Source organism: Panthera leo, chromosome D2, assembly GCF_018350215.1.
Source record: "Panthera leo isolate Ple1 chromosome D2, P.leo_Ple1_pat1.1, whole genome shotgun sequence".
NCBI classification, from domain to species: Eukaryota; Metazoa; Chordata; class Mammalia; order Carnivora; family Felidae; genus Panthera; species Panthera leo.
In genome coordinates this window covers 3,584,958-3,597,042 of record NC_056689.1, presented here as the reverse complement: position 1 = coordinate 3,597,042, position 12,085 = coordinate 3,584,958, and the positions used below count along the sequence as shown (strand labels likewise).

General features: G+C 35.2%; 1 protein-coding gene across 6 annotated transcripts in view; it reads right to left on the bottom strand.

Annotated features, from left to right (window-relative positions):
* The window catches only part of PCDH15 (protocadherin related 15), an 836,749-nt gene that overhangs the window by 161,736 nt on the left and 662,928 nt on the right, over window positions 1-12,085 (bottom strand). For all 6 annotated transcript variants that reach the window (XM_042907891.1, XM_042907887.1, XM_042907888.1 and 3 more), the window contains 2 exons: window positions 3,726-3,866; window positions 1,678-1,790 (listed from right to left, as the gene is read on the bottom strand). In XM_042907891.1, the coding sequence (XP_042763825.1) occupies window positions 1,678-1,790; window positions 3,726-3,866 (254 nt within the window). The remainder of the gene's footprint in view (window positions 1-1,677; window positions 1,791-3,725; window positions 3,867-12,085) is intronic.

The following is a 12,085-nucleotide window of genomic DNA, read 5'->3' as shown; positions in this document are numbered from 1 at the left end:
CACCTTGGCAAAGAACTGGAGTTCACAGGTTACCATGACAACAAAAGAAAAGGGGAATTGGTAAGGATGGACATAAGTAAGAAAATGGTGTTTCAAACAGACTGACCAAGAATGCTTAACAGTTTAAATACAGTTTTTTTAAAAAATAGTTTTAATGGTTATTTATTTTTGAGAGAGTGCGTGCGTGTGTGCATAATTGGGGGAGGGGCAGAGAGAGAGGGAGACACGGCATCCGAAGCAGGCTCCAGGCTATGAGCTGACAACACAGAGCCCGACATGGGGCTCAAACCCACAAACTGTGAGGTCATGACCTGAGCTCAAGTCAGATGCTTAACCGACTGAGCCACCTAGGAGCCCCAAGTTTTAAATATATTTTCCATCTCAGTGATTTACATATATGTTATGTAGAGTTTTCTGGTAAAATTATATACTTTAATTTATTGCTTGAATATTGCAAAGGCAACTTTTTATAAAGCAAAACACTACTTGGCCAGCATGGTAAATGTTCCCAGACGTGTCATCTGCCTTCCAGTATCTCAGCCCTTGCTCTAACTCACAATTCTCACGTAGTTCTTAGAAATTATGAAAGTAATAAATCAAAGCAATAATAATACAAATTTTAGAATCTGATAAAGTATTCTATTATATGAAGTCTTCCTTCTTCTTGAGTCCTAATTAGCATCATTATGTAATGTTGACTTTGTCTCTAAATAGAGCAAACTACTAAACTGTATCATGAAAGAAAGTTGTACTCTATTGTCAGGAAAGCATTATAAATCTTACAGTAATGTGCAAACATAAAATCTAGTAAATTTAGTTTTATTATTTTTTTCAATTCTTCACTTCCTAAGAATATCTATGTATCTATCTATCTATCTATCTTTCTATCTATCTTAATCTATCTATCTAGCCATCCATCCACACATACTGTGGACTCTCCTCCTAAAAAGCCTTAACCCTCAATGGCATAGTATTTGAAGGTAAGCCCTTTAGAAACAAGAGGGTGGGGCCCTAATCTTGGGATTAGCACCCTTACGAATACCAGAGATTAGCTTGCTTTCTCTCACTTTCCTCTATGTGAGCCAGGAAGAGAGCTCTCACCAGAGTTTGACCATCAGCCTCTAGAACAGTGAGAAATAAATTTGTTTGAGCCCTTCTTTCTGTGGCATTTTATTATGGCATCCTGACTTAAGACAGTATATATGCTAATTCTATATTATAATATGCAATATGTATTATACACATAAACACACACATACATTCTCTCCCTCTCTCTTTCACTGGTTATGTGAGAAATATCATTTCAGACAGATGTCAAATTATGTCTCTGGCAATAACATGAAACTAAATGCCTACTTCTCGCCATGGAGATCATTAAATAGTTGCAGTTTAAACCCCAAAATATAATGTATTTTTCAAGGACTGTGTTAATTATTTTTAAAGCATCCATTATTCATCAAAGCATTACGAAAGCTGATATTTTTATAGACTAAACTGTCATGTCAACTAAATATCAACTTTTAAAATAAGGGTAATATTATGTTAATTTAGAAAAAACTTAAACTAGAATGGGAAGGACCATTCATTGATCAATTCTTATCGCAGCAGTTTTGAGAGGCCATAACGAAGCAAAACAAAAAAACTTTACATATCACAAAAACTGATGGAAATCAATACCTATATTCCTCTTGTGTGAAACGTGGGATTTCTCCAGGATGTAAGACCAGAATCTTCACCGTGGCACTGCTGGACATCACAGGCTCACCATCATCAAAAGCGACGACCACCAACTTAAAAAGTAATAAAAATTCATGTTAAAGATTATTAACGAGAAGAAAAGAAGGCATCATTTTAATCTTTGGACTGCCTGGCCCCAGAGGAGGCGCAGTGATCATGTCCTCACTGTCTGCCAGGTCACAACCACTGTACTAGGATATGTTACATATATTCTCACTTAATCTTTACACCAGTCCCACCATGTAGATGTTTTATGTTCATTTCTTAGACAAGAAAACTCAAAGAAGCGGAGTTACTAACTCTATGATAAAACACTACCAGTAAAAACAGGTAGACAATGCGACATCTCTCCAATGATTAAACTGATTTCTCTTACACAACCCCACTGCTGCCTACAGTAAAACATGTGCCATTATAAGCACCAACACTTATTTAAAAAGTGTTAAATTCAGTCACATCGATAGCAAAAAGCTAATTAGCTTGCTTATAAAAAGAAATTCATTTTTCCAGGGAATTAATTGTCTGCAAGATTATAGGGCAGAAATACTTCACTCTGGAGGATAAAACTGGAAATCTTTCCAGTTTAATACCCTTAGATATACACTCTCTTAAAAATATAGACAACCAAGTCCCCACTGCATAGTAGAAACAGTTCCAATGATGCAAAATGCAGAAAAGCTTTCATTTCAAGATGGAACAACTATATAATATTTATTACTATAATTTATAATTGATTTTTTGATAACATATATTATGTCAAGAATAATTCTTCTATTTAAGAAATGTTAAATATTTTCAAAACTATGTGTTTGTCCAGAATGTGTATAATTTTGGAAGCTACAGCTACTAATCTAAACCAGTTCAACCTAGACCATGAAGCCATAACTAAGGATCATCCTGCAGCCCATGATTTAGCCTTGGGTTAATATTTTACAAATGGAACAATTTCTCCCAACAGTGGTAGGATTATGTGAGGCATGGTACCCATGACACCCACAAGGTCAACCGATGAGGGCATTTCCTCATTGCAGGGTCAGAGGCTTTATTAACAATGAAAAAAGTATTCTAAGTAATTACAGAAAAGGGAAATGCTCATTTAATAAAATAGATTATTTATGGTAATAGTGAAGGGTAGCACTATTTCAAATTTTCTGGAAGTATAACTTATCATGGGTACGTAAACTTGACCCAACAATTCTGCGTCTCGGTACTTAAGGGAAAGACATTGGGTCAGCAGCAAAAGTTATTGCACAAAGAGGTTCACAACAGCAAATTTTATCATGACAAAAAATTAGAAACAGCCTAATTATCCAACAACAAAGTATTAGACAAAATAATAATAGTGGATTCATACAATAGAACATCATATAACCATTAAAATAATACCACTACCAGTATTTATTGGCATGGGCAATATATTATGAAGTTAAAAAAGCAGTATGAATAATAGGATCATGTTATTTTATTTATTTATTTATTTATTCATTTTGTTAAGTTTATTTACTTATTTTGAGAGAGAGGGTGTGTGCATGTGTGAGCAAGGTGGGGGAGTGGCCGAGAGAGGGAGAGAGAGAGAATCCCAAGCAGGCTCTGAGCTGTCAGCCCAGAGCCCAATGCAATTCTTGATCCCATGAACTATGAGATCGTGACCTGAGCAGAAACCAAAAGTCAGATGCTTAACAGACTGAGGTTAAGCCACCCAGGTGTCCTTTATTTGATCATATTATTTGAAAACACGTTATGTGTGCACTTGCATTTGCATGGAGTGTCATCATAAGGATAGATATTAAAATGGTAAATTCTAGTTATCTCCAAGATGTGAAATATCAAGTGTTCTTTTTTCTTTTGCTTATCTGATTCTCTAAATATCTATGTGGTTAAAAAATATATTATTTTGTAATTTAAATTATTTTGTACAGCCATCTGTTAAACTGAACTCTCAGAAGTTAAATATCAAACAGACCATGTAAGGGAAACACTGCACTGACCTTAAAAATTGTCGTAGGTTCTTCATTAAGATTGACTCGAGTTATTACTCTTCCAGAATCTTCTTCTACGTCAAAAATACTAGCAGGATAAGGAAACTGGACATCATCTACTCTGTACCTCACACGACTTGCAGGTAATCCCTAGAATGAAATTATATATTATGAATTTACTCTTCACAAAATGAAAACAAAGAGTATCGATGATGCAAAACTGATCTATAAAATGCATGGCCTTTTAGAAGCAAAAGATCATATTAAACCATCACACTTCCACGTGTGAAATGCCACAGCCTCTCCACCTGTTACTGAAAACGATTTATGTGAAACAATAAACTACTGGCTGCCTTGAGCGTCTTCTCTTCCACTTTCCTTTAATTGTAGGAATCTCACCCGACCGAAACACCATGTGTGCTTAACAGTTTAACTTCTAAGACAATTCTAAATTATGTTCTTTCATTGTGCTTTTCTGAACTCTGACACTCAGAGCATGATGAAATGCCGAAGATCTGGAAGACTTGTAAAGTGGAAGGATAGGTACGGACGGGGAGGAGACAGAAAGTACCATCTGCTCTGTGCTGTTTAACACCTAGGTTTTGTCATAGATAAATTAATCCTCGTAACTAACAATCCTTTAGGATATCATTACTAATGACGGTGATAGTAATAATAGTAAAATAATGATGCCTAACCTTTGTTGAATGGTTACTATGTGCAAGAAGCATAGTAAAGATGACACATATATATTCTACCACCCATTTTTTTAAATTTTCAGTTAATGAACTTGAGGCTTATGGGGAGTTAAAGGATGCTGACTTGTCCCAGTTATAGACCAAGATAAGTCGGGATAGTTAAATAATTTTTAGAAAAATAAATTAAGATTTGATAAAACTTTTAGACTGTAATAAAAATAGTCAAGATTGTTGGACATCCTCACTTACATTAGGGTTTAGGTAGGTCTTTTTTTGAATTATAGTAAGTGACACTGGTGTGTCAGTATAATCTTTTCAGTGCTTAAGCCAGCCCTTGAGGTGAAGTAAACAATTTGAACACAGAGCTGGCATGTGGTAGATTTGACCTCAAACCCAAACAGATGCTATGTGAACCACTAAATTCCTAGGATGAAAACATTCCCAAGCTTCAGTCACGGGCATGTCTATTTTTAGACTCTACAATCTCTTCCAGTCCTTTTTTTTTTTTTTTTAATTTTTTTTTTCTTAATGTTTTTTATTTATTTTTGAGACAGAGAGAGACAGAGCATGAGCGGGGAAGGGACAGAGAGAGAGGGAGACACAGAATCCGAAACAGGCTCCAGGCTCTGAGCCGTCAGCACAGAGCCCGATGCGGGGCTTGAACTCACAGAGTGTGAGATCATGACCTGAGCCAAAGTCGGACGCTCAACCGACTGAGCCACCCAGGCGCCCCTCTTCCAGTCCTTTAAACAACTTCTATTTGTTCATAACTCCCAAAGTTAAATTCTGGCTACGCTCATTCTTTAAACTCCCAAGTAATATATATAATAGTCAACTTAGATGTTCTATTTTTAACTCAACATATCCCAAACCAGCATATTGATTTCCTCTCCCAGACATATACGTAATCCACTCTAGGTCAATGGCCCCACCCTTTTACCAAGTTGGTCTCTCTGAAAGCCTAGGGAAGGCATTGACCCTTCTCATTCTTTCAGACTCCACAACTGAACTGTCCTCAAGTCCTGCCAATAGCTCAATGAAAGCATGCTTAATATAGGTCATTTTCGTCTTCTCTATCAATTTGTTTCCTGCAGTGGACCCTTAATTGACCTTCTCCTTCTATTCTATTTGAATTATCTTAAAATATATAAATATAAACCATCTCTGAGATATAAAAATGTAAACTATAAACCGAGAGTTTTCCCCCTACTAAGGTCAGGAACAAAACAAGGATGTCCACTCTCACCACTTTTATTCAACATAGTACTAGATATCCTAGTTATGGCAATCAGACAAGAAAAAGAAATAAGAGTTATCCAAATTGGTAAGGAAGAAGTAAAACTTCCATTATTTGCAGACAACATGATACTATATATGGAATCCTAAAGAGTCTAGCAAAAACAAACAAAACAAAAAACAACAACAACAACAAAAAGAAACTACTAGAACTGATAAATTAATTCAGTAAGATCTCAGGATACAAAATCAATATTCAGAAATCCATTGCATTTTTATATATTAATAATGAAGTAGCATAAAAAGAGATTAAGAAAACAATCCTATTTACAATTGCACCAAAAGTCATAAAATACCTAGGAATAAACTTAACTGAAGAAGTGAAAGACCTTATTTCAAAATCTATAAAATACCAATGAAAGAAACTGAAGAAAACACAAATAAATGGAAAGGTATTCTATTTATTGGGAAAATAAAACATTGTTAAAAGGTCCATACTACCCAACAATCAAAAAATTCCATGCAATCTCTATGTAAATACCACCAATATTTTCACAGAACTAGAACAAACAATCATAAAATTTGTATAGAACCAGAAAAGACCCCAAAGAGCCAAAATTATCTTGAAAAAGAAAAACAGAACTGGAGGTAGTACAATCCCAGCTTTCAAAATATACTACATAAAGTAATTAAAACATGACCGTACTGCCACAAAAACAGACAAACAGATGAATGGAACCAAACAGAACCTGAAATAAACCCACAATTATATGATCAGTTAAACTTAAACAAAGGAGGCAAGAGTATGCAATGGGAAAAGACAGTGTTTTCAACAAATTATATTGGGAAAACTAGAAACAACATGAAAGCGAATGAAACCAGACTTCTTTCTTATGCCATTCATAAAAATACATTCAAAATATATTAAAGACTTAAATGTGAAACCTGAAACCATAAAAATCCTAGACGAGAACACAGGTAGTTAATTTCTCTGACATTCATTACAGCAACATTTTTCCAACTATGTCTCCTCAGGCAAGGGAAACAAAAGCAAAAATGAACTATGGGGACTATATCAAAATAAAAATCTCTGCACAGCAAAGCAAACAATCAACAAAATTCAAAGATAACCTAATGAATGGGAGAAGACATCTGCAAATACATAACTGATAAAGGGTTAGTATCCAAAATATATAAAGAAGTTAAACACCTTAAGGCCAAAAAACCAAATAATCCAGCTAAAAATATGCAGAAGACATGAAAAAACACTTGCCAAAGACACACAGATGGACAAAAGACACATGAAAATATGTTCAACATCACTCATCAGCACAGAAGTGCAAATAAAAACTACAATGAGGTATCACCTCTCACATGTCAGAATAAAACAAAAAACACAAGAAACAAAAAGTGTTGGTGAGAATATGGAGAAAAAGGGACCCTCGTGTACTGTTGGTGGGAATGGAACTGGTAGAGCCCCTCAAGAAGACAGTATGGAGGTTCCTCAAATAATTGAAAAGAGAATTACAGGGGTGCCTGGGTGGCTCCATCGATTAAGTGTCCAAGTCTTGGTTTAGGCTCAAGTCACCATCTCAGAGTTCGAGGGACAGAGCTCCACATTGGGCTCTGGGCACGCAGCTCAGAGCCTGCTTAGGATTCTCTCTTTCTCTGTCCTTCTCTGCACCCCCCTCTCAAAATAAATAAATAAACATTAAAAAAATTAAAAGTAAAATTACCCTATGATCCAGTAATTCCACTACTGGAATTACCAAAGAATACAAAAACACTAATTCAAAAAGATATACACACCCCTATGTTTACTGAAGCATTATTTACAATAGCTAAGATATGGATGCAGTTCAAGTGCCCATCAATTGGTAGAATATACGTATGCTTTATATTTATATTTATATTTGTATTATATTTATATTTGTATTTGTATTTATATACATGCTACATATGTATCCTGGAATAGTGTTCATCCATAGCAGAGGATGAGATCTTGCCGTCTGTGACAACATGGCTGAACCTAAGTGAAATAAGTCAGAATAAGAAAGACAAACATCATATGATTCACTGACATGTGGGATCTCAAAAACAAAACAGATGAATAAACAAACAAAAAGCAGAATCAGACCCATAAACACAGAGAATAAATAGATGGTTGCCAGAGGGGAGGTAGGAAAAATGGGTGAAGGGGACAGGGAGGTACAAGCTTCTATTATAGAATAAATAAGTCACAGGGATGAATGGCACAGCACAGGGAATACGGCCAATGGTACTGTGATAGTGATGTGCGGTGACAAAGAGTAAGTACACTTGTAAGCACAGATAATGTCTTGAGTTGTTTATTTTTATTTATTTATTTATTTATTTATTTAAAAATTTTTTTTAATGTTTATTTATTTTTGAGACAGAGAGAGACAGAGCATGAATGGGGGGAGGGTCAGAGAGAGAGGGAGACACAGAATCTGAAGCAGGCTCCAGGCTCTGAGCTGTCAGCACAGAGCCTGATGCGGGGCTCGAACTCACGGACCATGAGATCATGACCTGAGCCGAAATTGGACGCTTAACTGACTGAGCCACCCAGGTGCCCCTGTCTTGAGTTGTTTAACTACTATGCTGTACATCTGAAACTAATAGGACATTGTGTGTCAAATATACTCAAATTAAAAAAAAAAAAATAATGATAATGACAGGAGTTGTCAGCTGTTCATTTGTGCACTTTACTACATTATCAGAGAATGTTCATTTCATGCATTCTCTTGTTTATGCTTATAAGAAATTCAGGAGTTGGCATGAGTAGTAACCATATTTTACAAAAAGAAAATCAAGTCTTTAAGAGTTATCTAGTTTCCAGAATTTCCTCAGATAGTACATTGCAGTGTTATTACTCAGATGAAACACAGCTCATACTAAAACATAGGTCCTTACACATTAACCCAACTTAACATTCATCTATGCTATCCGACAGGAACACTTTGACATGAAAATGAATAGCGATACAATTGAGCAAAGTTACTTGGGAAAAATGCTCTAGAATTAGAAGCCCTTGTAAATCCTGCCTTAGGGCTCCGCCCAGGGAAGTTCCGGAACACATATCCCGTGAGGAATGAATGAAGAAAGAGCAAGATGACAGCACAAACTGTTTCAGCAATGAAATTTCAGGGTTTCTGTTAGATTCGGCACCCATTCTGTCCGTAGTATAACCAAAATTCTGAGGGCAATCACAAGATTAGTGACCAAGAAACTTTAAGTATGTTCATTATACACCACACACGCTCTTGACGAAAGCCGGCACATTCATGGTCCATTCTGAAGTACAGCTTTAACTGATCAAATAAAAAGAGAAAAAGTTCTGGTTTTATGGAATGCTGTCTCTCACATGCCTAAACTATTTTGCTATCCAGAACACCAGGCCCTTCCTAGAGAATCATTACAGATAAATTTGTATGTATATGAAAATAAATGTTATATGTTAGCTATGTCAATGAACTTTTTGTTCTATGATTTTACCACACATAAACAGAATGTGGCTTTCCTATGGCATCATCAGCCCACCAGAGACATTTTAATTTTTCCCTCTATCACATTGTATCAAGGCACCACATTTTATTTGATATTACATGCAACAATAAATAATAACCTAAAATTATTTGGATTTTTCCTTTGAATATATTCAAAAGGCTTTTCATTTTCTTTCCCTCCCTGCTCCCTCTTTTCTCCCACCAACATACTTTTTCTCTATTCTTTTCTTCCTTTCTTCCCTTTCTTTCCTCCCTTCCTCCTTTTTTTTTTTTCTTTCCAAAATCTTTAAAAAAGTGTTGCTTTATACTTAAATAATCAGGCTATATGATAGGAAAAGGCAATTGGCTTTGGGGACAGCCTCAACATGCCTAACACTGTCCCTGGGCCATTTATGACATGAATCAGGTCAATGGCATGTTTCTCAAGAAGTCATAAAAAGTAAAATTAATAATAAAATTAAAAGTCATTAAAAGTCATTAAAAGTAAAATTAACCTGGAAAACAATGTCATCATAAAATCCACATATTCAACCATGCTACAAAAAAGGACTATTTATTATAAGCTTTATTACTTAATATTTATCACTCTTATTTTTTAAAATCCTTCAGTACTGATTCCATTACAATTTAATAGATATGATCAGAGTATTCTAAATTCACTCAACTGTATTTTTAAAAATACAATGAAATAGTCCATTGACTTTATAAGTTATTATATATATATTTTTTTCTTTTTTTTTATAAGTTATATATTTTAATAAGTACATTATGTACACATTAATATATCATTTAGGTAAATATAAATTTAAATATTAACATTAAAAACCCAAATATTTGGCAATTTAGATAACTATTAATTTACAATGTTTTAAAAATTTAAATTGTGCCAGAAATTGAGGGACTTTGGTTTACACTCATGTATTCCCAATATGTTGATATTTCTCCCAGTTGAATACATTGAATACAATTCTTTTTTTAAGTAAACCAAGTAAACCAAGCCAAATGTTTGGTAAGCCAACCTGTAAAAAATACTTAAAACTGAGATGAAAATATTTATCACTCTACTTCAGGATAAGCTAGTATGTATATTATACTATATCTCTCTGTATATGCATTTGTATGTTTATTAAGAGAGTTTTTTGGACCATTCATAGACAGAAGGAAGATCTATCTTTTTATAAAAAAGTAAATATTTAAAATTTTATGACTATGGCAATAGATTCTTTTTCTATAACATTTTCAAATTATAATAAAGTCACTAACACTACAAGTAGTTCGCAAAAATTATTTTCTTAAACATCATACTACATTAAAACTAGGCTACAGTTTAATTTATAAATGATAAGCAAATGACTTCTTGGTCCTGCACTCTGATAAAACAAATTGATCGGTCTTTGCTTAGAACCAAAGAAACCTTGGGGGCTACCACTTAGTTCCCTGTCTTTATTTATTCTTTTAAAAAATATTTTCAATGTTTATTTATTTTTGATAGAGAAAGAGACACAGAGTGTGAATGGGTCAGGGGCAGAGAGGGAGAGAGACACAGAATCGAAGCAGGCTCCAGGCTCTGAGCTGTCAGCACAGAGCCTGATGCGGGGCTCAATCCCAAGAGCCGTGAGATCATGACCTGAGCCACAGTCGGACACTTAACCAACTGAGCCCCCCAGGCCCCCCAGCCATCTTTAGACACTACCACCACCGAACCATAGCATTCAGATAAATTTTAAAAGATTTTGGCCAAAGTTAGCTCATACATGCTGTTAAGACCCAAGGTGGCATTTGAGGACTGAGACAGTTAGAAAGGCTCTTCCTCAGCAAAACATTTGCCGAAAGCCAAGCTCATTTTGGCCTCTGTAAGATGGAGCAGAGTCTCTCCTTCATTTATGAAGACCAATATTTTACCCCCAGCCTCCTTTTGTTAGGATAGTTCTAATTGCGTTTGTATCATCTGAGGAATTATTTTCTTGTCTTTCTGTCTTCACGCCCTTACTTATCATAGTTGTTTAGAAATGTATTCAAACTGTGGGTTCAAAATTAAAACAAAAAACCAACTTATATATGGTTTTAGGTCACCACCAAAGAAGACGAATACTTTAGATATCCACATAGTGGAAACCATTTAGTTTTGTTCTTTAGTTAACTCACTAAACTATAATATCTCTTCCTTAGAACAGATATTTTAATATCATGAGGTAAAATGTATTTTGACATTTCAGGCAATGTAGAATTTCAAATAGGGGACTATAAGGTAAACTTTGATCCAACATGATTTATGGAAATTTCATGGGTAATCTCATGATATGTACGTTAAGCGTTCGACTTTGCCTCAGGTCACGATCTCACAGTTCGTGAGTTCAAGCCCCGCGTCGGACTCTGTGCTGAAAGCTCGGAGCCTGGAGCCTGCTTCAGATTCTGTGTCTCCTTCTCTCTCTCTGCCCCTCTCCTGCTCGTGATCTGTCTCCGTCTCTCAAAAATGAATAAATGTTAAAAACATTAAAAAAAAAGAAGACTAAGCAATTTGGGAATTTTGATCTATTAACCGATCCACCACAAACAGGCATTATCAAAACAAATGAAATAAATTAGCCAAGACAAACATTAATTTAATAGGAAAGTGGTAAAATTGTTTGCAAAGATTCTCTTTTCAGCAGGAAGTGGGGGCAAAAATAGAGTTTCTTATCATTATGCCTCTTGGAGTCTTTTGAAGGGTAAATACAATGAGTCCCTTGTTAAAATTTTATGGAAACTGAGGACATGTGTGAAGCATAACAGTCAGCATTTTTGAAGCCTCCTCACTTACTGTGACAGCAATTTCTATAAATCCAGCTGACCTCGTCTGTCTATTGGAGCATGCATGACTTCAGACAACCGTGATTTTGAAAGACTAATGAGGTGCTGGTATAGCAAC